Below are 27,273 nucleotides of genomic sequence, written 5' to 3' on the forward strand. Positions count from 1 at the left end.
TACAGATGGCTTGTGAGGGTTATTTGTGGAGCCTGATTGATGGGATATTTTTACATTGCAGTCTACATTCAGAATCAGAATCAGAATCATCTTTATTGCCAAGTATGTAGGACACACAAGGAATTTGTTTCCGGTAGAACACGCTGCACTAGTATCGTCGTCAAAAAAACTGCTAAGTGGCACTATACCGTTCCATTTTGGCTACTGTTGAAGAGTTCAAAGAGTTAATGGCTCGGGGGAAGAAGCTGTTTAAATGTCTGCTGGGTTTGGTGCGCATGGATCGGTAGCGCCTGCCTGAGGGGAGTAGCTGGAAAAGGTGGTGGGCAGGGTGCGGAGGGTCCAGTAGGATTTTCCGCGCCCTTGTCCGGATTCTTGCAGTGTGCAAGTCCTCGAGAGTGGGTAGGGCGGTGCCAATGATTTTTTCCGCCGTTTGTCCATTTTTGTGGCGGCCCCGAACCAAACGGTGATGGAAGAACACAGGATGGATTCGATGACAGCCGTGTAGAAATGTTGCAGCACCTCCTGTGGCAGGCCATGCTTCTTTAGCAGCGAAGTACATTCTCTGTTGGGCCTTTTTCAGAATAGAGTTGGTGTTGACCTCCCACTTCATGTCCTGGGAGACTGTGATTCCCAGAAACTTGAAGGTCTCAACGGTTGACACAAGGCAGTTGGATAGTGTGAGGGGTAGCTGTGGTGATGGATGTTTGCTGAAGTCCACGATCATCTCAACTGTCTTGAGCGTGTTCAGCTCCAGGTTGTGACGGCTGCACCAGAGCTCCAGCTGTTCCACTTGTTGTCGGTACGCAGACTCGTCGCGTCTTTGATGAGACCGATGACCGTGGTGTCGTCTGCGAACTTTATGAATTTGACAGCTGGGTGCGTTGAGGTGCAGTCGTTTGTGTAGAGAGATCCTTCACAGACCTGTTTGCCCGGTAGGCAAACTGAAGAGGATCTAGCAGAGGTCCGGTGATGTTCTTTAGGTGGTTCAGCACGAGGCGTTCAAAGGACTTCATGACCACAGACGTCAGAGCGACAGGTTTATAGTCGTTCAATCCCGAGGGTGCTGGATTCTTTTGGAACTGGGACGATAGTAGACTGTTTGACGCAGGATGGGACTTCACACTGCTCCAGGGATCTGTTAAAGATTTGTGTGAAGACCGGAGCCAGCTGGTCAGCGCAGACTCTCAGGCAGGAGGGGGACACTCTGTCAGGTCCTGCAGCTTTCTTGACCTTCTGCTGCTTGAAGAGCCGTCTAACGTCCAGTTCGTGGATCTGTAGGGCTTTGAACTATCAATAAAGTTGAAACGAGTCCAAATTTCACTGTATTTTCTATCCATGTTCTCACCTTTTCACTTTGTTTTTTTCACTTCAGTTTTTTTTTTCAATCTCTGTTGTCTGCCTTTCCTGTTCATGTGCAGCTTTGTGTTTCTATACCCCCCCCTCCCCCACTGCTGCGTGTGTCCGGCTGCTTGTGTCCCCTCCCTCCTCTACCACGGATCTTGACCAATCACGTGCGGCTTTGACCGAAGACTGGGGGTGGGGAATAGAGGACAAAAAAAGTTGGCTGCCATTTCCAGCTCCTTGTTAGGAGCAAAAAGAACCGGCTCGTTCGTGAACGACACATCCCTCATTGTGGCGCTCCGTGGGTTTTCCGAAAAACAGTTTGTATTAAAAGATTAAAAGATTAAATTCTCCCGAATTTAAAGTTCATATGGAGAAAAGTTCGTTAGCTAAAGCGTTCGTGAGCCGATGTATCACTGTACTCCATATGTGCTGTTTCTGAGACAGGACCCAATTCCTTATCATTCATAAAAAATGGATGCTCTGTGGGTTGTAAGTGGAATTTACAACTCTGCTCTGCAAAGCAAAACCTAATAACAACAACACTATTTTAAAACCGCTGGCTACTTCGGGCCCCAAGCTCACTTAACATGGATATCTGATGCAAAGTGGGAAAGTGTTCTGTGGTATAACGATTCTATATTACAAATTCTGAATGTCATGTTCTCTAGCCAAGGAGTGAAAGAACCATTGTGACTGCAATTGATGTTCAAAAGCAAGCAACTGTGATGAGATGGGACTGTGTTAGTGGCTTTGGCCATCTGCAGATCGCCTTCACAACCAGGGTGGAAAAAAAGAGGGAGTACCAAAAAAAAAAAAAAAAAAACGTGATTTTGTATGACATTGTATAACTATAGGCCTAACAATATGCCTTGTAGATTGTAGGCATTGATGGAAAGCCTAATTTCCATCCATCAGTTTTTGGAATGTGGGAGGAAACCGGAACACCCAGCGAAAACCCACCCAGGCATGAGCAGAGCATGCCAGGGCCGAAATTGAACCCTGCAACTCCGCACAGCGATGCCGGCGCTTTAACCAGTTGAAAATCCGACCATATCATGTCCCTGTTCCATAATGCAACATGCATTGCAGATTTACAAGGTCAAATTGGAAATTACAGCATGTGAAGTTCAATAATATACTTTCTTATATTTAAGTATACTTTGCATCATTGAAGAAAAGTCTTGAAGAAAATACGACATCATACAGAGTGAAACGCCTCTACTACTAAATTTTATCTGACACACACACACACACACACACACACACACACACACACACACACACACACACACGCACACACACACACACACGCGCGAGCACACACACACACACACACACACACACACACACACACACACACACACACACACACACACACACACACACACACTCACACACACAAATTCCTGTTTCAATGGTTTTGTGACGTCCGGATAACTCCAGATAAGGAGTGAGGACCACCGATGCTGATAAGTTTAGAGAAGAACTAGTGTTACATTTGAACACCAAATGTCACCCGATTTCCCACTTAAACTTCTTTCAAAACAAAGAAATAAAAAGTGGACATGAAACTGAAACAACAGCAGGAGTGAGGTTTCTGAATGGGTACATTCAAAGTCCTCACCCCTGTTGTGAATTTGGTTAAAATATCAATTTACTTTTTGTGGTATGAACTTTTTCCTCTCATTAACCACGCACACACACACACACATAAACACACAGAGTGAATAAAAAGTGTGTTCCGTTTGGCAATTTGCATACTCGGCAGCATGCAAATTGACAAACGAACGTTCGTTCGGCAATTGACAAATGAACTTCTGTTTGGCAATTTGCATATTCGGCACAGGCAGCCAATCAGAAGCCTGCTTCTGACCACACCCTGACTGAAAAGTGTACTTGAGAGTTTTGAAAGGTGGCGAGAAAGTGGAGTCCACGTAGCTTTGAGCAGACAACACAAAGCAGATATTGAATTGTGCACCACAATGACAAACAACAAGTGGAGCAAAATCTTCACCAAGGGATATTTACTATAAATTAACCATGGGAGCATTTGTGGTCGGTACTTCCTGAATTAAAAAAAAACCTTTATACTTCGCAACAATGTTGTTGTTTTTTTTCTCCATTAGTCATCTTATTGTGTTTCAAGTTGTGAAAAATAGAGCAGGTAACCTTATGGACATTTCAGAGTTGTCTGCCCGGGTGTCCAATAACTTTTTGTCAAGAGTTTCAGACACTGCTACAAGTCTGATTTTTCTCTGATAAAGTGATTGTCTTTGTCACAAAAAAAACACTCATGAAGTTTGGTTCTTTTATGACTTTACTATGGGTGAACAGAAAAAAGTGATCAAATCTGCTGGGTCTAAAATATACATACAGCAGTGCTAATATTTGGTACCATGTCCCTTGGCCATTTTCACTTCAATTAGGCACTTTTGGTAGCCATCCACAAGCTTCTGGCAAGCTTCTGGTTGAATCTTGGACCACTCTAGCTGGCTGGCTAGCTAGCTTTCTGGAGCTGGCTCGCTAGCTATCGAGCTTGCTTTCTAGCTGGCTAGCAGGCTATCTATCTGTATATCCATTAGCTATATAGCTATCTACCTTTCTAGCTAGCTATCTATTAGAGTAACTTCAAGGGTGAGTGAACGCTGGTGCGTGTGGCTGCCACTGCTCATCCATAGAAAAACTTATCCTGTGACTATAAAGTGACCTTGAGAGTTTTGAAAGACGCTTAGAAACGAAATGTATTATTATTATTAATCCTCTTGACAGAATCGGCCCAGTTCAGTGAAATTTGATGGCTTTCTGACATGGACTTGTTTCTTTAGCATTGTCGACAAGTTCTCAATGGGGTATAAGTCAGAACTTTGGGAAGGCCATTTGAAAACCTTAATTTTAGTTCGGGCTGATGACTTTAGGTTATATGGAACATTGCGATACTGTCTAAAATATGGTTAAATATCCATCATGGCCAAACACAGGCTAAACGTATCAGTCGAAATGATGTGTTTGTTGCACATACCTCTTCAGGAAGGCTGACCGTAAAGCCATTCTCTCCCTGGCCTACCAACACCTGGAGGAAATACTCGCTGCAAGCCGCCAGCACGGCCCGATGCCCACGAAATTCATTGCCCTCCACTCGGACAGTCACATCGCACAGGATATCCTGCTTCCGCTGGTCATTAAGGCAGAGGAGGATATTGGTACAATGAACTGTTGACTCATACACATACATGAGGGCTTCAGGCTTTTCATCCACGGACATTCCGCTCACAATCTGAGGACAGAAGAGAGAGGATGCTTACAAACAAGAATATAGACTTTCAGGATCTCAATGTTGTACCTGGATAATACAACAATGGAGGGGAAAATGTCGAGAGGGAATTATCAGTGGTTTCATCAGAATTCATCAAAATCAAAATCATTCTGTCTATTTTTCTTGATTCTGTGTTAGGAGGTCAGGCCCTCTGCATGATATCACTCAATACAGAGAGACAAGTGACAACCATTTTCCTCAAAATAACACTTTCAAATAGTTATACAAAAACTAATAATTTTGTGGGGAACAAACTTATCCAAATGCATCCAGTCATTCAAATCAATCAGTTCTCAAAATAAGTCATTCGAACCGTTTTCAGGGACAGCGGTTAGTACAGTGGAGAGATTCTCATGTTAGCAGGTTACAGAGTGTGTAAAATGGTTAACAGCACAGATACATTCATTTACCGAATAACATCACGAAAGACCCTTATTCAAAGTGCTTGGGTGACTTAATACACTTCAGAGAGGTCCCGCCAGAAACGCGTTCAAGCAAATTGTATCCAATTGTGATTGGTAAAACTGCTTGAAAGTCAATTGGTGTCTGAAGAAAATGATACAAAACAATGCTAATACAACTGATAACCATTTTAGGAATGGATGGCTATAGTGTAATGAATGGTTATAATATTACAAATATAATTGGATTTCACAATACAGTGAGCCTTGATTTTGATTTTTGAGGACCTCTACAATAAACCATCTCAAGGTACCACTTACATTTAAAGGACAACCGACGTCTCCGGACAATAATTTTACATAATTTGTAAAATGGCTTCAAATGACTTCTACTGGGCGTGTTTTAATAAGATTCCACCGTATATAGGTATATTTTACGTTTTAAGACTCGCGCTGAACATTCAGGAAGTCTTGTTTTTGAGTTGGTGACGAGTCCGTACGTGACGTCAGAAAAGGACCGCCTCCTCACTGTAAAAAAGACGCATTGTAGCGTCTTTCCATCACGTCAATATATTTTGCTGTACTGTTTTTTTTTAAACCATGTCTTACACCCAAAAGCCGCCAGCAGAGGGAGGCAAACTCCATGCAAAGATAGTATCAGCCTGTGGAAACGAGCTGATTTATTCCTCACCGGAGCTGGTCGCCATTTTTCTGCCTCTTCTTGGGTGAGACATTGCCACCCGCCCGTTTGCCTCAAAATGGCCCAAATAAATTCTTTAATCGATTGCAAACATGTATGCTTTGCTCATCAGGACTATTTGAATCATATTCATAACTGGATGTGTAACAAGAAAGCATATTCTCCGAATCTGAAGCCATTGTTTTGAATCACAAGCAATGCAAGACGTCTTAGCGTGACGTCACGTAAGGGGGGCGGGACTTTCTGAAAATGCCCAATTCGCAGCTCAATTTTTTGCAGATTTTGGACACTTTAAGTCATTTTTATTGGTGTTTTACATTTGACAAAAAATATCATACTGCATGTTTTGGGTATTTTAGATGCTATAAAACGTTTTTCTGGTGTCAGTTAAAAAACAAAAAAGTGACGTTGGTTGTCTTAAAAATTAGATTAGACTAGATTACTCTTTATTTGTCTCCTCCATGTGTGTCATGTCTGTTTTATGATAATACTAGTGCAGCGTGTTCTACAGAAGACAAATTCCTTGTGTGCTCTACACCAGGGGTGCTCATTACGTCGATCGCGATCTACTGGTCGATCGCGAAGGTAGTACTGGTCGATAGCAGCGTGACAGTAAAAAAAACATTTGTCATCTTATCAAACGTCCAGTCACTTGATTGACATACAGGGCAACCATTCAGAATAGAATTTTTACCTTTAGGTCACCGTGCATGCGTAAACAACGGCACTAAACGCAGCAAAATTTACAAGCTAGTCAGCGAATTACCTCCGATTTTAAGCCCTTGCTAAAACATATGGTGATCAAAATGAGTGAGAAAGCGGGACCAAGTAAGGGGGCAAAACATATTACTTTCATACGGAATGGGAAAATGTGGAGCGGCATTTTCGGACTATTCATGGAAAATACGATATTGACTTCCCGCCGAAAAGCCAGCTGAGAAAGAGAACGGTGGACGAACTAAAATCCCACTTGTCCGGACAGCAGTCATTTTTCACTCAAGATACTTCAAAAGCGAAAGCCGCCACCGAAGCATCGTTCCGGGTGAGTCACGCCATCGTTAAAAACAATAAGTCCTTCCAAGACGGAGAGATGGTAAAAGAAGCATTCCTTGAAGCAGCTGACTCCTTGTTCAGAGACTTTAAAAATAAGGCAGAGATATTATCTTCAATCAAAGCTCTGCAGCTGTCAAGACATACAGTTACACGGCGCTGTGAAGCCATGGCTGAGGATTTAACCCAGCAAATGTGGAAAGACATCGGAGATTGTGAGTGTTCTCACTGCTGAAGTCCAGGGCTCATGGACAGTTCTGTAACTTACTCACACAGGAAAAGTACTCCAACATGAGGAAATGTGCTACCTCCTTGGCCCCATTATTCGGCTCCCCTTATTTATGTGAGTCAGCCTTTTCCTACATGAAGATCATTAAGTCCAAATACCGTTCCAGCATGACTGATGAACATTTGGAAATGTGCTTGAGGCTGGCTGTCAGCATCTACTGTCCGGACTATGCATCCCTGGCTGATTCAATTCAGTGCAAGTCATCAAAGTAAACTCAGGTAATTACAAAAAAAATGTTAATAGTTATTAATTGTGTTATGTATATGTAGTTATTATGTGTGTTGTGCAATATTGGCTTATTCAGTTATGCAAGGTACATCAACATACATTGTACATGCAAAGAATCATTAAAACATTTGAAAATAATTATGTTTTGCATTTTTGTCGTGGGTAGATCATTTTGACTTGGTAGTCTTTATAAGTAGCTCGTATGCTGAAAAAGTGTGAGCACGCCTGCTCTACACACTTGGCCAATAAAAATGATTCTGAAATTATACTCAAGAAGAGCATGATGGGTCTTTTTCACCATCTTCTAACACCGTGAAGAGCCACGAACCAGACTAAAAAGACCCATCAAGCTCATCCTATCTTTTAATTTAATTTGATTTTTAGAATTAATTTTAGTCAGAAGCATAAGAAGACCGATCTGTGTTTGGCCACAAATATGGAGATTTTTTTTGTGGCTGTGATTTTATATACTAAGGGTCGGAACCTTTTTGACTAAGAGAGCCATAAAAGTAAAATATTTAGAAATGTTTTTCAGTGAGAGCCATACACAGGCACGCACACATACGCATGCACGCAAACATGGACGAATTCAAAAAAAAAAAAACTAATTAGAATTAATTATTTGGCAACCTATCTTTTAGATGCACTAATTAGAAGTAATTAGTGTCACGGTTTTGCGAGGTGGTGATGGCGGGTTCGGATCCCAAAAAGCAGGCAGGAGGGAGCAGGAGGTTGTTTGACACATTGTATTAAAATAAAAGTCAGCAGGAACAAAATGTAAAACATCAAAATGATCTGAATGGAAAAAATACAAAGTAGCAAAAGAAAACCAAGTGTAAAAGTCCGCCAAGGTTAAACAAACACGTATACAATGCATGCAGCAAACAAACAGCAAACAAACAATGAATCGGCCGGAAGTTTACGTGGACGTTGCGGCTCGTCGAGTGACGCAATTCAAACGCGACGAGGCTTGCGCTAACGTGGACGTAGCATTGCCAGCCACAGGGTGGAAATAAGACGGGTCCGATGTACCTGCGGGATCCGATAGTTGGCCGATTCATTCTGTCACGGTTTTGCGAGGTGGTGATGGCGGGTTCGGATCCCAAAAAGCAGGCAGGAGGGAGCAGGAGGTTGTTTGACACATTGTATTAAAATAAAAGTCAGCAGGAACAAAATGTAAAACATCAAAATGATCTGAATGGAAAAAATACAAAGTATCAAAAGAAGACCAAAAGTAAAAGCCCGCCAAGGTTAAACAAACACGTACACAATGCATGCAGCAAACAAGCAGCAAACAAACAATGAATCGGCACCGGATGATTGTGCCAGGTGTCCTTTTAAGTGTCATTGATTATAACGACCAGCACCTGCGAGGCTGCCGGCAGGGCTGACGTCGCTACCCGCTGGTCGCCAATCTGATCGGGATGACCAGCACCTGTGCAGGTGCAGGCGGGGCCGACAGCGCCCCCCGTTGGTCGCCAACCAGATCATGACAATTAGTGCATCCAAAAGATAGGTTGCCAAATGAAAAACAAAGTAATGTAGTTTATTCAATACATTGTAAGAAATTGTAAAGAGCATTACATTGGGGAGACTCAACAAATTCTAAAAAAACATACTTTATCAACATCGCAGGGATAATACTAGTGGGCCTCAATCGGCAGTACATTTGCACCTAAAAGCTAGCAACCACTCATTTGACGACAATGAGGTTAAAATCTTAGGGAAAGAATATAGATGGTTTGAAAGGGGGAAAAGTGTATATTTCCAAAGGTAAGGGAGGGAAAAATATATATCCACTATTGTCCGCCGCATCCACAAACAGGTGGCTGGTCGCCGCCTCGCCTCATCTATTGCGAGTCAGCGATAACTTTAATCTTTCGCAGAGAGTTCAGGTCAAACTCCTCCGTGCTAACGTGCAAAAAAAATCCGCAGGGTCTGGTCGAGCCTCTGTCTTCTGTCACACAACGCCACAGGTTTTTCTTTAACCAACTTTTTACCCCCTCTTCACTTTTTTTTGTCTGTCCCTCACTTTTACCGGTCCCCACTTAAACCTGTCACCCCGCGTTTATTCCGCCCCTGCTTTTTCATTCTCCTGTGCAAAACATATCAGTGTCTAAAATAAATACAAATCAATACATTACAAAAATATACAGTTGCAAATACATATTATACATGGGTTACACATATTTACAAAGAAAGACGGTACACCGAGAGAGTTTTCAAAGTTTTCATAATAATAATATAACTTTCATCCCAAATGAAAATGTGCGACTTGTTCCTCGTAGTCGGGAGGGAGTTGCTGACACAGAGTTGTCCATCTCCTGACGGACAGACTTTTTCGTTTTATAAATCTAAGACACCACGACGGTCCTCCTTTGAAATCCAGAATTTTCTTTTCGGTGGCGATTGTTTTTGCTTTCAGTCTGATCTGAAACACCTCGGCCATCTGCTCTCTGTGTGTTCACCCAGTCTTCTAGAAGGTTTTCCAGTTCGAGCCACCTGCTTTTATTACCTCGGAAAGCTTTTTTCATCTGCTTACATTTCTCCAGTTCTTCCCGCTGCCGTTTCCAGCGTGTCACCATCGATTCGTTCATGCCAAGTTTACGTGCAGCAGCTCTGTTTCCTTCTTTATCGGACTGCTCGATTGCTTTTAGCTTGAAAGCTGCGTCATATGCCTTTCTTTGTGCATTTTCCATGATGAGGGTATGTTCACGCTAATTTAATTTATGCACAAGACAAGAAGATGCAGTCTTCCTCGACGTATATATTCCACCCGTCGAAAGCTTACCTTTTCTACTCGAGCGGCGATAGCGGCCGTGAGAAAAATTACATAAATTGGCCGCATCACTGAATAAGCCGCAGGGTTGAAAGTTTGGGAAAAAAGTAGCGGCTTATAGTCCGGAATTTACGGTATTTTGTTTCATCGGCGAGCCAGATGCAAACATCAAAAGAGCCATATACGACTCACGAGCCATAGGCTCCCGACACTTGTTCTATACCAACGCTATTGCAGACATTTCTCAGGTGGGCAGTCACAGTATATTTTTAATGTCTGCGTAAGCTCTCAGTCGTACAGGAGTGGTCCATCGATGAGAAGGTTTCTTCAGCCGTCATCTGTACAATTTTGTACAGATGACGGCTGAAGAAACCTTCTCATCGATATATTTTTAATGGAATATTTCAAAATGTATGATGATATATTGTTAGCGTGATATAAAATGGTCTAACTCAAGATAGCTTTTTTTCCCCCCATATCTCCCAGTACAAGCTGTGAATAGAGTGCAGTACAGTAATCCTGAAATGGTGTACCGGGTCTAGACAATGCTGCGGTCTCATTTGAACTCGGGGTCAAGTGCTGTAAAATAAGACTACATGCACAATCACATGTCCTTCTCTTTCTCATACATGCGGCTGTCACACACTTTTCACTGCAGCTAAATTCCGTTCTACGGTATCGCTGTCATAATCATGTGACCAGAACCGATCCTATGTTGCCTGGACGCAAGTAACCATCATCAGTGACTGCTAGTGTTAACCATTTCATGCACCCAAGGTGTTCATTGTAGTCACCAATGTCCCTTGAAAGGGTTATTTTTGGCATACACGTCATATTTACAACAAATACATGTTGAGTAAAAGAAAAGGAAATTTACTGTTTCTTTATTGTTCGATGAGTTTAGCTACGCAAATACTAAACCTGGTTTTGTCAGTGAGGAATTGCTTGCAACTACATGCTACAGCTGTGTGTTTGCTTTCAACATTAACTTATAGTAGACATGCGCATTCCACAATGACGTCCCTGACCCACTGCTGAAAAGGATGCTTTGATCCTCGCCTCTTTCATCTAGAACTGCTTCATGTCACAAAAAGGGTACAGCAATTGCTGAAGAATGAATGACTCTCTGTGTCTTTGTGTTGTCATGCTATTTGTTATTTAGTTTTGTTTTTTTTTACTTCCAGATGGCGCCGCAAGAGTGGGTGCCTTTCCAGCAGCTCCTGTATTTTGTTTTTCTACTTCCTTCTTTCCTTTCCTCTTCCTTTCAGAACTTTGCTGCTGTGAAATGTAAATTTCTCCACGGCGAGATGAATAAAGGTACATCCAATCCAATTGAACGGCAAATTTTAATTGCAGATCCATGCCCCATGTTTGACTTTCAATTTGTTCCTTTCAGTCAGGGTTTCCAAACAGGGTACTTGAATGATGACACTATGGTAAAGTTTTTACCCCAGTTGCCCTTTGTGATGTAACCCACCCAGAACAGTCACTGGGAAACCACTCACATTGGTCTTAGCGTGAGACCGGACTGGATGCTACTGTTGGCACTGATCGGGATTTGATCCCCAGCCCGATGCATACCAAGTCAGCGATGCGAGTCACGAGCCATCCAGCCGCCCATAGATCTGTGCTTCATTCATTATTAATAAACCTGGAGCATCTCAAGTTGAGGTCGCGACAGTCTTTGCTAACATTAGCATCTGAGTGTATTTAGTTACATATCTATATTTGCCTTTTTAAATGTTACCAATGTTACTCCAACAATGTGGGATGGTCAATTTGGGCAGGATGATTTATCAAAGGTTGTGCTGCCTTACAACAGCATATTGTACTCAACGGTGATCAGCATAGCGTCACTATGTTCATGAGCCATCTGTTGCACTTAGATTCAGGGCTCGTCACTGAACATAACATTTTGAAGTTGCAGTGATGGTGTCAGTCAGTTGAGGGAAATCTATGATACTGAGTAATACCAGAAGCTCAAAACAAGGATTGGTATAATGTTTTTGTATGTTTCAACGCAACCTGACATGGGATGTGTTAACTTTTATTCATCTCACATTGGAGAAATTCTTATTTCCAATTTCACAGCAGCAAACCTGCATATTGACAGTGTCTGAAACTCATGACAAAAAGTTAGTGGACACCAGGGCAGACAACTCTGAAAAGTTGCCTGCCCTGCCATAAAGTTGCCTGTCCCATTTTCCACAACTTGAAACACAATAAGATGACTAATCACATAAAAGCCATTTTTGCAAAGCATTAAGGATTGATTGTTAGACAAGAATGTCCTTGGACCATGATGTTTGCAGATGACATTGTGATCTGTAGCGAGAACAGGGAATAGGTGGCGGAGAAACTAGAGATGTGGAGATATGCGGAGATGTGGAGAAAGGAGAGGAATGAAGATCAGTCGCAGCAAGACGGAAGATATGTGTGTGAATGAGAGGGATCCAAGTGCAAGAGTGATGCTACAGGGAGAAGAGATAAAGAAGGTGGAGGATTTTAAGTACTTGGGGTCAACTGTCCAGAGCAATGGAGAGTGTGGAAAAGAGGTGAAGAAGCGTGTCCAGGCAGGCTGGAGTGGCTGGAGAAAAATGTCAGGTGTGATGTGTGATAGGAGGGTTTCCGCTAGGATGAAAGGAAAAGTGTATAAAACAGTGGTGAGACCAGCCATGATGTTTGGACTGGAGACAGTGCCACTGAAGGAAAGACAGGAAGCAGAGCTAGAGGTAGCAGAGCTGAAGATGTTGAGGTTTTCTTTGGGAGTGACCAGGTTGGATAAGATCAGGAATGAGTACATTCGAGGGACAACTCATATTAGAGGCTTTGGAGAGAACGTCAGAGAGGCCACACTGAGATGGTTTGGACATGTCCAGAGGATACTAGTGCAGCGTGTTCTACCGGAAACAAATTCCTTGTGTGTTCTACATACTTGGCAATAAAGATGATTCTGATTCTGATGATTTTGCTCCAGTTGTTGTTTGTCCATACACTGTTCGGCATGTTGCATGATGCAATGTTTGCGTTGCGTTGTCTGCTACTAGCCACATGAAATCCTCTTTCCACGATGCTTTTAATGTACATTTACGTTTTGTAGCATCATGAATTGTATTCGCTTTTTTTCAATCGTTCTTCTGGAGCTATGACGCTTGGTCCAGAAGCACGAAGTTATTCCACTCGGGCGGAGACGTTTTGTAAGTTGTACGCCCCGGGCATGCGGGCAGACGTTATTTCAGACACTGCAAGAAGCATTATTAAATAAAGAAAACTATCAAACACAATTCCCCTTATGTTTTGTGCTGTCCATTATTGGTTCTGATTAATTATTGACAAGGTTTGAGTATCTCGCCCACACCAAAAATAATCATTTAAAAAATGCCTTTGCCGTACTATTAATAATAATATGGTCTATAAAGGTAGAGCAAAAATAACTGTGAAAACTGGACGGGTTTAAAAAAAAATATTGTTACCGTGCTTGAGCCCAAGACATGACATACCGGGTAACTGAAATGTTTGTGATAGCATTGATAAATTACTCTGAGACACTGCCAATGTCAATTCAAGTCAGGAACAAGCTCGCTGCAAGCATACACGTGCATTACCTCAAAAAGGTGTCAGCACAGATCCAGTCATCTTAATAGTCCCCTCTTTGCTGTGACAACTTTCAATGCCTCCCACTACTTGTTACCAACAACAGCTGAACCTATCAGTGTCTGAGGGTGGAGGAGCCATGTGTGTGCATGTGTGTGTGTGTGCATGTGTTCATATGACGACATTCAAGATTATTTTAGTCTGCTGCCTGCTTAAATGCAGCTTGCATGAATCATGACTTCCCACTAGGTCAGTGAGTAGGGGTGAGTCATATTGCGGTCTTATATGGTAACACACCTCACATGTGATAAAAACACAGTGTTATCTATAGACTGGACTCACTGTTGCAAATGTCTCTTAAAGGACAACCGACGTCACTTTTTTGTTTCCTAACTGACACCAGAAAAACGTTTTATAGCATCTAAAATACCCAAAACACGCAGTATGATATTTTTAGTCAAATGCAAAAAAACAATAAAAATGACTTTAAGTGTCCAAAATCTCCAAAAAAATGGACCTGCGAATTGGGCATTTTCAGAAAGTCCCGCCCCCAGTTCGTGACGTCACGCCAAGACGTCTTGCATTGCTTGTGAATCAAAACAATGGCTTCAGATTCGGAGAATATGCTTTCTTGTTACACATCCAGTTATGAATATGATTCAAATAGTTCTGAAGAGGAAAGCATACATGTTTGCAATCGATTAGAGAATTTATTCTGTGTCATTTTGAGGCAATGGGGGGGCACTCAACAAAACAAGCAGAAGATGACGACAAAGCTCCGTGTGTAATAATAATACATGGGCTCAAAATGTTTGTCACAACACACAAGAATTCACCATCGCGTTATTTATGTGTTTTCCTTCTAATTTCGCCATCAACACGCATCAACACGAAGTTTTCAGACCAAACAACGTACCGCAAAATGCATTGAGGTGATGCAAGATATGTCCTTTCTCAGTCAGGGGCGTACCTTCAGTGACGTAGGGTGAGGACTCGTGACCAACTCAAAAACAAGACTTCCGGAATATTCAGCGCGAGTCTTAAAACGTAAAATATACCTATATGCAGTGGAATCTTTGTAAAATACGCTCAGTAGAAGACATTTGAAGCGATTTTACAAATCATGGACACAACTTTTCCGGAGACGTCGGTTGTCCTTTAAGCCTTAGTTCATGGCTGGCCCGTGACAGTTTGTTATGGAAATAAAATAAAGTCAATAAAGCTATTATGATTATACTAACCCGGGGTCGTCCATCGAAAATAAAAACAAAAAGAGCCATACAGGACCAAAATAAAAACAAAAAACAAATCTGTCTGGAGCCACAAAAAAGTAAAAGCCTTATATCAGGGGTGTCAAAGTCATTTTTCGCCGCGGGCCACATTGTAATTATGATTTCCTCTTGAGGGTCGTTGTGAATTTGGGGAAGCCATTAAAATGTTTAATCCCCTCCACACTCACTCGCACACACGCACTCACCCAGCGTCGGAAGATACTATGCCTCGGCCTCGCCCGTGCCTTGAACTGCTATCGGTACACGAGTTGCTTCGCCCGAGGTATTTATTAAGCCACGATCGCGTCGGTTTGTATTTTACGCTTGCTTGGCAATCCCGCCTTGCCAATGTGTCGCAGGCGATGACGCAAATCTTTACGTGGTATGTACATAGATTAATTTTGTGTGCGTATTTTGGAGGTAAAAAAAACACACATTTGAGTCAAGCGGTGGGTTGTCGGTATAGAAAGAGCATACTCAGATATCTAGACTTTTATAGATTTCTTGGTGGTAAACACCCCTTTCAGAAAAAATTGTGAACCCTATGGTTACAGCATAAACGTTACGAAGTGAGAATTGGACTGAGGATTCAATGCTCGTCTTTGCGAACAACATTGACATCATTCAGGGGTGTACTTTGAGGCAATGTTTGCACACATTGAAACTCATCTAACTCCACATTCTTACAGTACAGTGATACCTCGGTTTACGAACCCCTTGGCTTACGAACTTTTCGGTTTACGAATGAAACTTTATGAAAAATTTACCTTGGAATACAAACTTTTTTCGGGATACACACGGAGCTGCCTCAATGAGTGATGTGTCGTTCAAGAACGAGCCCGTTCTTCTAACAACAAAATGGCAACCGGCTTGTTTTGGTCCTTTATTCCCCTCCCCCAGTCTTCGGTTAAAACCATGAGATTGGTCAAAAACGCAGCAGTGAGGGGGAGGGGGTTACAGACAGAGAGCGAGTGAGAAGTTCTCCAAAAAGAAAATGGCTGCCGACTTTTTTCGTCCTCTATTCCCCGCCCCCAGTCTTCGGTTAAAGCCACGTGATTGGTCAATAATGCAGCAGTGAGGGGAGGTGGTTTAAACATTAAAGAAACAGGCAGACGACAGTGAGAGAGTTTCAACTTCGATATTTCAAAGGCAGAGTGTAGACTGCAAGGTTAAAATATCCCATCGATCAGGCTCCACAAATAACCCGCACAAGCCATCTGTACACTTGATGCAAAAAGCTATCAACCCAGCTAAACAGAACACAATTGATGAGGAACTAGGTAAAATTATCGCCGAGAAAGCACCCACAAGGGATCATTCCTCAAGATGGTGAAAGAAGAAGGCTACGTTCCTCATCAAGTGTTTAATGCTGATGAAACCGGCCACTCCATTCCATCAAGCCATCAACGACTATCACAAAAGTAAATAAAACAACTTTATTATAAAGTACAGTTTATTTCTTTAATTATAATACCGTAGCACATTTATTTTACATAAAATAAGGTGTATTTTGTGTAGTTTTAAGGCTTAGAAAATTAGAGTAAGTAAAGTAGAAAATTATGTTTTATGGGGACCTGGGAACGGATTATTCTCATTTTAATGGTTTCTTATGGGAAATTATTTTTGGGATACACACTTTTCGCCTTCCACACTATGTCTGGGAACCAATTAAGTTCGTAAGCTGTATAAGAGATTAATATATAATTTAAACAATATCAACAACAAGTGAAGTAGTGCATTGTGCAATATGCAGATGTATGATGGTGAGGGGAGGGTCAGTCTGTGACAGATGGTAGGAGTAGAGGTAGGCTGTGTGTGGAAGGGGAGGTGCATGCACAGCTGAGAGGGTCTTGAGTCTCCTGACCTCCTGGTGGGAAAAAAAAACTGTTCCTAGGCCTGCTAGTACCAGCCCAGAGACTCTGCATTCTCCTCTTCGACGACCACAGGCTGAAGAGTCTGTGAGATGGTTGGGTGGGGTCGCCTACGATCTGAATGGCTTGGCGGGTCAGACGAGAGTTGTAAATGTCCACGAGTAGGGGGGAGAGAGAGACATCAATTGGATTGGATTGGATTTGCCTTTATTAGTCTCGCAGTAGAGAAATTTACATTTCACAGCAGCAAAGTGATGGAAGGAATGAAAGTAAAAAAACAAAATACAGTAAAGCCTCGTTATATCGATATTGTCGGGAGTCGGTAAAAATGTCGATATAACCGTACTATCGATATATCCGATCCTGCGCCGAACTGCATTAAAGAGGGGGGGTAAATACGTAAATATCCTTTGTTATGGCATGTAATTTTATCATTGGGTTCATGGATTGCGTATCTAACATGTTTTTTGTACAGTACTGAAGTGAAAAATAAAGTTGTGCATAAAATAAAAACGTCTTTACACTTTTTTAATGACTATTTCCTTCAAAAATGCAACCAACCAATGCTAAATCCTCAAGTTCTATTCACACGAAGCTACGAACGCCAGCATGTACAATCATATGAAAAACAGTGATTGTTGCAAGCAATAAAGATATCTGGAAGCAACACAATTAAATACTGTACATGGATGAAAAACCAAAACTGCAACGTTTACATAACTTACGTTGATGCCGCACGTCAAACTCTTTCGCGATGAAGGATTTGCTTGTTAGATAGTCCTCCACAGCCACGATTGCCTTGTACGTTGTTCGGATATCACAATTATTCTATTAAATCCATGGTTTAATTGGTGTCAAACAACAGTACTGTATATAAGCTATGCTGCTAGTTTTTATTTAATGGGCTCGCGTCGACAGGATAAACACGGAAGCTGGTTACGTGACAGGACCTTGGGAGGACCCGACAACAGGGTTTGAGAGTGCCTGAATAGAATGCCGGCGCGCAGCTGTGACGTAACAACAGCTCTTGTTTGTATCTGGATGTGATAACGGCTACGTTTTGTTATTAAAAAGACCGACCAGTAGTAATGAAAGCTGTGAGCTATCAACAGTCTCGGCCAATCGCTAGATTTTTTATTGTGCTTGCGTCGACAGGATAAACACGGAAGCTGGTTACGTGACTGGGGGATCTTTAATACAGTATGGAATGAACACTAAACATTGTTGAAAAAACTATTGCATCCATATACAGTAGTGGGCATGTACATACAGTATAACATTGCAACAGGGAAACTGCAATGCTTACGTTTTACTGTACATTATGTATGCATGTTTGGTCTGAGAATCGTGTTGCATCCGAAAGCCGCCAGTACAGGGCACCCAGGCAACATAGGATACAGTATACAGTACAGTACATCTTTAATAGATTGCAAACATGTACTCTTTCTCTTCTGTATTTGAATCATATCCATGAATGGATGTGTAACAAGAAAGCATATTCTCCGAATCTGAAGCCATTGTTTGGATTCTCCAGCAATGCAAGACGTCTTGGCGTGATTTGAAGTCATTTGTATTGGTGTCTTGCATTTATCATACTGCGTGTTTTGGGTATTGTAGATGCTATAAAACCTTTTTCTGATGTCAGTCAAGAAACAAAAAAGTTATGGTGGTTGTCCTTTAATACACAGTATGGAATGTACAGTCATTTTCAAAATCATCACGCTTCAGCAGACAAAACAACAAACATTGTTGCAAAAAAACGCATTCATATACAGTACATGTATATAACACTGCAATTATGTATGCTATTTAAAAAAGTCATCAATCTTCTTCTGCTTCTCATTTTTATATTTTAATATAAACACTTCCATCTGGTTTAACGTTTCTTAAAAAAACCTGATGCATTTTCTACGGATTCAAAGCAAGATCGCATGTCCGCAGCACCTTGCAACGCTTTTGTCGGTGTTGCAATAGGTATGCATTCAGTCGGTTCTTCTTCATCCTCATCATCATCATCAGCTCCGTGTTGGATTCTCCTTAACAGCCACAATTGCCCTATGCTTCGTTCCGAGATCACAATTCTTTCGTTTCGCCATTGTTGAAGACACACGAGCTGCCGTCTGATACACACGAGCTGCCGTCTGAAAATGAAAATGGCGTCTGCTCGCGGGAGCTGGTCACGTAACCAAGTCACGTGACCAAGTCGACCGATGGCGCGACCGATGGCGTGTATCGATATAAACATAGCAAAATGACCGGCGGGAGATGAAAAGGAGCACTGTAGTAACCGGATTATCGTAATAACCATGAATCGTACTAAACGGAACTAATAATACATAAAAAGACTAGAAATGTGCACGGGAAATGAAAATAGTATCGTAATAAGCAGTATTATCAATATAACCGATATCGATATAACGAGACTTTACTGTACATGAGCTGCTGGAAAGGCAGCCATTCTCGCGGCGCCGTATTGAAGTCAAAAGAAAAAAAAAAGTAACAAATAATATGACAGCACAAAGACAATATGACAACACAAACACACATAGTCATTCATTCTTAAGCACTTTCTGTACATGAAGCAGTTCTAGATGAAAGAGGAGACGATCAAAGCGTCTTTCCACCAGTGGATCGTGACATGGTGGAATGTGCACGTCGACTACAAGCTAAATGTTGGAAGCAAACACGCAGCTGTAGCATCCATTGACGAAAAGAGATTGTCTCACATCTCCTGTACCACATAAATCCGCTTCAATTCCAAGCCGCAACAGTTCCACATACGCATCGGCGATCTGCGCTGACACTCCTTTCTTCTCATCACTGGCTCCTCAAGCCATGCATCCATCCAGCCGCAGACTGTCCAACAGCACCGACCTTTCCGCTGACAAAGCGGGGCTGTGAAGATGCTGCCCATTACAGGCGCAAAAAAAGCACAATGGCCCCAGAGCTGTCCAGCGATGACATTCGAATGGCACCCCCCAAATCAAAAACAGTACTGGCATATTCATGCTGCCCAAAAGGCGCAATCACTCAGCAAAGTCTCCTCCTTGATGAATGTCGTGGTGAAAAATGCTGAAAAACAATCCGTATCAATTCCACACGACGCACAACAACACAAAGTGACAAAAGAAAACACAAAACAAGACAAAAACAACAAAAAAAGCAAGGCTCATGAGAGCACTTGCTGACGGCTGCCTACTCGGGCACCATCTTGGACTCCTATCTCCTATCAATAATCTTCACAGCTGATCTCACGATGGACCGCAGAGTCTTTTGGAGAGACACAGTGTAGGGTCCAAAACACACAGTGATGTAGCTGGACAAGATGCTCTCGACTGTGCCCGTATAAAATTGTGGGGCTCTTGCTCTCTTTAGTTTGTGGTGGACATACAGGCACCATTGGGCTTTTTTGGCCAGTGTTGAGGTTTTGTGGCTCCAGGACAGTTCTTCTGAGATGTGCACTCGCAGAACTTGGTGTTGCTCACCCTCCCCATTGTGGCACCGTTGATGGTCAGTGGAGCATGCTGGGTGTGTATTCTTCTGAAGTCGAGAAACATCTCTTTCTTTTTCTCCACATTTAGGTGGAGATAAGATAAGATAAGAAAATCTTTATTAGTCTCACAATGGAGAATCTCCCAATTCACAGCTGCAAAGTTGTGATGTAAAGGCAGTTGATGTGTTTGCACCACATGGCCAACCTGCACACCTCAGTCGTGTAGATTGTCTCAACATCGTTGCTGATGAGACCGATCACATTGGTGTCATCCGCCAACTTAATGAAGAGGTTCGAGCTGGATGAAGCAGTGCAGTAGTGGGTCAGCAGAGGAGGGGGCTAAGCTTATTTCCGTGTGGCGCCCCCATGTTGCTGCCATCAGGAGGTCAACCAGCCAGTTGCACAGGGACGATGTTGTCCAATTTGAGGATGTGCTGCTGTGGAAATATGGTACTGAATGATGAGCTGAAGTCAATGAACAGCATTCTGACGTGGAAGTCCTTGGTCTCCAAGTGAGTGAGGGCTGAGTGGAGGGCAGTGGAGCTGGTGTCTGCATTTGATTTGTTTTTTCGATACGCAAACGAAAGGGATCCAGTGTGGCAAAGAGGCCAGACTTTTTGTGCAGCATGACTCACCACTCGAAGCACTTCATGAGGAGGGAGTTAGTACGACCAGGCAATAGTCATTGTAGCTGGAAGGGGACGACTTCTTCTGGACCAGGATGATGTTGGTGGCTCCGAGGCATGTGGGGACAATAGCTCGGCTCAGTGAGGTGTCAAAGATGTCAGTGAAGACATCCGTGAGCTTCCAGACGCAGTCACTCAGGACACAGCCAGGAATGTTGTCAGGACTTGCCACTTTCCCTGCATTTGTCCCCCGAAGGGAACGCCTCACTCTATCCTGGGAAAGTGTCAGCACCTCATCGCCAGGAGGAGTTGGGCTCTTCTGTCCTGCAGACCACAGTTGTGTAGCTTTTTTGCTTCCTCTGATTTTCCGTACTTTTATGTAGTTCTGCCGATGGTGAGCAGCAACTCAGGGAGATATGCACAGGAGAGAGAGAGAGAGAGAGAGAGAGAGAGAGAGAGAAGCCACTGCGGGTGCACCACTTTTATCAGAATTTTAGAAATAAAACTGCAGCCTGGAAATAGGTCTAAAATTAGACATCACACTTTGGTCGAGGCTGAGTTTCTTAACTAAGGGTTGTACCTGTGGTGGGCCGTCAGGGCCAGCAAGGCCTTCTCTGCTGGCCTAACATAATCAGACATCATTATCATAATTATAATAAAAGTCAATTTCATTAAAAAAGTATTTTTTCTAAATATATATATAATTATTCTACATACTGTTTTCTTGATGTTATATTATATCCATTTGGTTATGCTCCTTTCAGTGTTGTAGTTTTAGGTCAGAGTTTCTAATCCAATCAGAATTCAGCGAGTTTGTGTCGCCAGGCTGTATGAAATCTGACCGACGCCGTCAGAATCAACAGTGAGGGTGTCTGTGCGCTGTACATGAACGGGCACATGTAGTTGATATACAGTTGTGATAGCCAATCAGATCACGAGTTGGCACAGTAAGGCCAGCTAGAGGGCCTCGCGTTGAACATGACGTACGCGTCCTGTGATTGGATACTCACTTTACCTCAGCCAAGCTGACAACAGATCAGACCCGGAAACTTTAGCAGAAAAAACAAGTATATCTACTCGCTTTTTTAACACACAATGGCTGAAGGAGAGGACAACTCGCTGTCGCATGTAGGTAAGCCTATTCTCAAGAACAAATGATTTGTTTATTTTTATTTTCAACAAATAGTTCGTTTTGTGAACGTCTTGTTCTTTTTCCTATATTAAACTGACATTTTGTAATTTAGCGTAAAATCTTGTTAAAGATTGCATATTCTTGGTGGACTTCATAAAACTTTGTGGACAAATGATTTTAAATTTCCTTTTATTTTTAAGTGTTTGCAGTATCACGTATAGTGACAAGTTCTAATTGCTGATGCAGATTTATTGATGTGTAATTGCTCCGGAAAATAGCCTGTGTTGTAGACGATTAAGGTGATGCCACGCACAGTACTGCGTGCGTGTGCTTTTGTAAATGATATCTCCAGCCGTTGTGTCATAAATTATGGTATTACGAGGGATATTTGTTCAAGTCGGACTAAGCAGGACTTCACTGAAGGCCTAGGTGTGAAATGCACGGACCGCCACTGGGTTGTACTACAGCATGTTTAAAACGTTGAGACACTACACCAGAACACATGCTGTTGTTGATAATGGCCAAAACGGATTCACTACTTGGGAGAACATCTTTCAATATGTGAGGAGAAATCGAGTCATAAGGGGAGATCAGATCCGGCGATCGAAATGAGAGCCCTACCTGTAGCAATCTTGTCTTCCACAATTCAGGGTATTAGTCTGTTTAAATAGTGGCAGGGTTTATGGGATGTGCCGAATTGTTTTGACGAAAGTACATGGATTATGAAAAACAAAACGAAATGGTAAAAACCCATTGACGCGAACGACACATCACTCATTGTGGCAGCTCCGTGTGTATCCCAAAAAATAGTTTGTATGCCAAGGTAACATATTCATAAATTTAACGTTCGTAAACCGAAAAGTTCGTAAGCCAAGGGGTTCGTAAACCGAGGTATCACTGTATTTATGAGTGGACAATGTTGGAATTAATTAATTATGCTTAAAATAAGTGATAAACGTAATAAATACAGGCCTATTATACCCAGGTCATAAATCTCCATTCAATGAGATGTTCTATTTTGACCTAAGGTGATTTCAATTGTTTTCATATCATGCTACAACTTGTTATGGTTGCAGGTTTTGGACAGGTGTCAGACTAGCTTGGCTGCTGTGTGCATGTCTGATGTTGCTCAGCGTGGTTGAAGGAATGCTCAGGGATAGTTGCAGGAATGCTCAGACGTGTAAAAAACATTCATAGGTTAATAGCAGCACAGAAAACGTGACATTGAAGATCACAGTCATGTGATCGGAAATTACACTGATGAAGAGATCAATCTATATTATTTAGGGACAACATTGAACCAGGGATGGAACCAAAAAAGAACAGTGCAGTTCCCAACATGTGGTGCGGCTGCACTACATTGATGCAGTGACTGGAAGTCGACAGACTGACAAAAACATGTGGGCCTGGATGGGCAACTTAAATGCTGCAGTGGGTCACAATCTTTCAATGTTATTCAGGAGCCACATGATACTGTGAAAAAAATCCCTTTAGATTGACAAAACAAATGCCCATGTGCAAACTATGTATTCATTCTTATTTTCCTTTTTCATTTTATATTTCGCAATTAGTGGGATAAAATATCCACTATCCTCACCCAAAACCAAAGATTTTCAAGTAAAGAAATCACTAAACTGGTTATTAGCATGCTGTGATTTCTTTTCCAGTGCAAAGGGCTCTTGCAAATAAAAAAACAAACTGTCATTCAAGGATGGCACAAAAAAATGCAAAATTAAGTGCAAGAACTAGTTTTGTTGTTCTTGCACTCATCAAAAAGCTCAACTCAGATATAATAATAATACATTTCATTTCTAAGTGCCTTTCAAAACTCTCATGGTCACTTTAATTCTGTGGTTGAGCAGCGGCAGCCACATGCGCCAGCGTTCACTCAACTCAGAATAACTCAAATAGATAGAAAATTAGCCAGCTGGCTAAAAGGTAACTAATAGATATATAGCTAGCTAGATAGCTAATAGATTGCATATAAATAGCAAATAGATAGCTAGGTAGCCACCCAGATAACTAGTTAGCAAATAGAAATCAAATAGATAACGAGCAAGGTAGCCAGCTAGATAGCTCGCTAGATAGCGAGCTAGCTTGCTAATATTAGCCAGATAGCCAGCTTGATAGCTCGATAGCTCAAGTGAGCAACATAATATCAACAAACTGGGATTTAAGTATTTAACCAATCACATTTAAGCCATTATTTGTTACCAGGGTAGGAAATCGACTTGATCATGAATCTGTTTAAATAATTACGGTACATTTGTATAAATTCGACGAAGCGGCTTCGGACACTTTTATCAGTACTCTGACTGATAGAGTGTTTTTATACACATCCGTAAACATCATGTGTTATTTCATGTTTAGTTTAGTACATACTATGTTTGTAAAACTACATACTATGTTATTTCACATTTAGTTTAGTCTATATGGATGTATGTAGCTTATTAGTTAATTCGTTGCATATGCAGGGTGCAACTAGAGATGTTCCTCAGTCTAATGTTGTCCCAACCCCTTGTCCGTAGCTGATAGGCTCAGTTGAGACGATGTCATCAACTGCTGTGTGTTTAAACTAGTTTGAGGAGGCGGGCTTTGTGCTCTTGGTTTCCCGCTTCGATGAGAGATGTTCTTCTATCGTTTTACTAGAATAAAGTAGTCTTTTCTGTTCACCATCTATCGTCTCCGCTGGTATGTCATCATAAAACTCCGTTGAACTCCGAACCAGAGGAGAAACAGGAATTAGATTCCAACACTGACCTTCTTGTTTAGTTGTGAACAGTGATATTACATTTTTTTTTTTTTTTCAATGTTTCGTAACTTTTGTGGGGATTTTGTTCTCCCTATTTACCCAGGGTGGGGGTAGTAGGTAAAAAAATGTATTATAGTGGTACTTCTACTTACAAATGTTTCTTCATATGAACAGGAAAATGTTGCCCCTTGTTCCAATAGGAATTTCATGATACAAATGGTAATAATGCAGTACGGGCTCCTACTCGCAGCTCAGAGTTTCTTGAACGCCACATACTTGAAGCTGCCCTGCCATTGGCTATTACCCAGCTTCTTCCTGGCATCTGTATGAGTCAATGTGTGTTGATCGATAGATATGTGGTGATGCAGCCTCCTGGTCAGTCGCTCATTGATGTGTAAATGTGAAAAAGTGGTCACCTGTCGGGCAATCGTTCACTATGCTGATGTTTGTGTTGAACATTTTCAAAGAATTGTTCAAAGCACACAAACACAAACAAAACGTCCTTGAATCAGTTCTTGACAAAACAGCAAGCAAAAAAAAACACTTCTGAGAGAGAACATGAACTAAAGAAGGCTAAAACGATGAGGATACAGTTGAAAGTTAAATACCAATCATTTTTCTGAACCGCTTGGCTTACAAACTTTGCGGTTTACGAAGATTGAATTTGTGAAAATGTTACCTTGGCATGCGAACTATTTCTCGTAATACAATTAAGTTCGTAAGCCAAGGTACAGTGAGACCTTGGCTTACAAACTTAATTGGTTCCCAGACAGAGTGTGTAAGGGGAAAAGTGTGTATCCCATTTTTTCCCCATAGGAAACCATTAAAATGAGAATAATCCGTTTCCAGGGCTTCATAAAATATAATTTTCAACTAAATAAGCCTTAAAACTACACACAACATACCTTATTCTATGTATATACTACACACAACATACCTTATTCTATAATAAATGTGCTATTATACTGTAATGAAAGAAATACACTGCACTGTATAATTAAGTTTATTTACATTTGTGATGGTCGTTGATGGCTCGTAATTGACACCTGTTGCTTTCTAACTTGTAAGATCTTACGAAACTGAGGCATCACATTATAATTCATCATGTTGATGATTCTCATAGCGTTTTCTGGATGGAACTGTTCAATAAAAGCCTGCACATCAATCCTGGATGGCCTGCTTCTGCTTGTCCTCTTGAGGGCAAATCAAATCCTCTGTGTTGAGGACCTCATTATGGTCAGCAACAAGCTGCTCGATGTCATCTGCATCCACTTTGAGTCCCGTAGGTGCTGGCAGAGATTTTATTACATCAAAAGGCATGAGTCCAATGATTCCACGGACGCGGAATAAAACGCGACAAAAGAAGGCAGGTGGGGCAATCCGTCCAGCACATTCGTGATCCCGGAATCTTCTTCGGCTGGCGGAGGTCGCGAGTGGCGGCCCTGCCCCAGCTGTCAACTCGCACATGTCGGAGTCATTCGTCACGTGAAAGCATCGACTAAATAACGCCTTTGTGTAAAGCTTTTAGGCGAAGGATGGTAGTAATGGTGAACGGTACCGGGCTCTTTATTTGTAGAATGGTCGTAGAAAGTTACTCTCAGGGAAGTGACACACAGCGTGAGAGATGTGTCAGGGTGAGATTTACATGACAGCCGCGGTGTGCACATGTGACGCCACAAACGCACACCTCGTTCATGTTTCTCAATGATCTCCTTCTCCTCGACGGTGATTATTCGGGGATCATCTTACATTCATTTCCTAAGAGTAAAATTATCTGCAAAAAGCTCCTCGGAGGCGATCGACGTGTGAATTCAGAGAGAGGGGATGTGGAAAGGTGCGCCGGCCGCAGCGCTGTTCGGTCGTGTGCTTCCGCCGAAGATCCGAACATCACTCCGTCAGATCATTCCGCCAGCCGTGGTGGGTGTGTATCGCGAAAAGTAGTGCGCATTTCAAGGTTTAATTTTCATAAATTTGACGTTTGTAAACCGAAAAATTTGTAAAGTAAGGTGTTCATAAACTGAGGTCTCACTGTATCACTGTATGTCTGAATTTTGGGGAGCTTAGAATGAATTAGGGCCTTTTTGTGGAAAATGCGATTGACACAAATTTCTAGAAAAGAAATTGCTTGCAGAAGCAATTAATTTCCTAAATTAAGTTACCTCTTTGTATCGGGGTGTGTGTGGGCGTGTGTGCGCCCAGTGATGATGGTTTGGAGCAACCGGCGGTTGGCTTTGTCCACTCCAGAGTGAAGATGATGAAAAGTTTACTCGGAAGAATAAATAAGAATAAATGGCTTATTTTTGTGCTTTCATGACAAGCCATTTCCGTTTATCATGTTCTTGCCAATTTCTAAGCGTTTTTGCTTCGTTTTGTTTTTCCCTGGTTGTTGGAACTCTTGCCATTTGTTGTACTTTGCCGGTGTTGCGTTGT

At 42.0% G+C, this 27,273-nt stretch overlaps 1 protein-coding gene across 2 annotated transcripts in view; it reads right to left on the minus strand.

The window, feature by feature from the left end:
• Positions 1 to 27,273, minus strand: part of bach2b (BACH transcriptional regulator 2b) — an 82,576-nt gene that overhangs the window by 35,209 nt on the left and 20,094 nt on the right. Inside the window, exons 1-2 of one of the 2 annotated variants that reach the window (XM_089022222.1) lie at positions 13,710 to 13,799; positions 4,364 to 4,618 (exon numbers count right to left, since the gene is read on the minus strand). In XM_089022222.1, coding sequence (XP_088878348.1) covers positions 4,364 to 4,606 — 243 coding nt within the window. In that variant the 5' untranslated portion in view covers positions 4,607 to 4,618; positions 13,710 to 13,799. Of the gene's footprint in view, positions 1 to 4,363; positions 4,619 to 13,709; positions 13,800 to 27,273 lie in introns of those variants that run through there. The other variant, XM_089022220.1, reaches the window with a different exon arrangement.

The sequence above is a fragment of the Hippocampus bargibanti genome, linkage group LG19 (genome assembly GCF_051943395.1).
Source record: "Hippocampus bargibanti isolate YZ-2025 linkage group LG19, ASM5194339v1, whole genome shotgun sequence".
Classification (NCBI taxonomy): Eukaryota; Metazoa; Chordata; class Actinopteri; order Syngnathiformes; family Syngnathidae; genus Hippocampus; species Hippocampus bargibanti.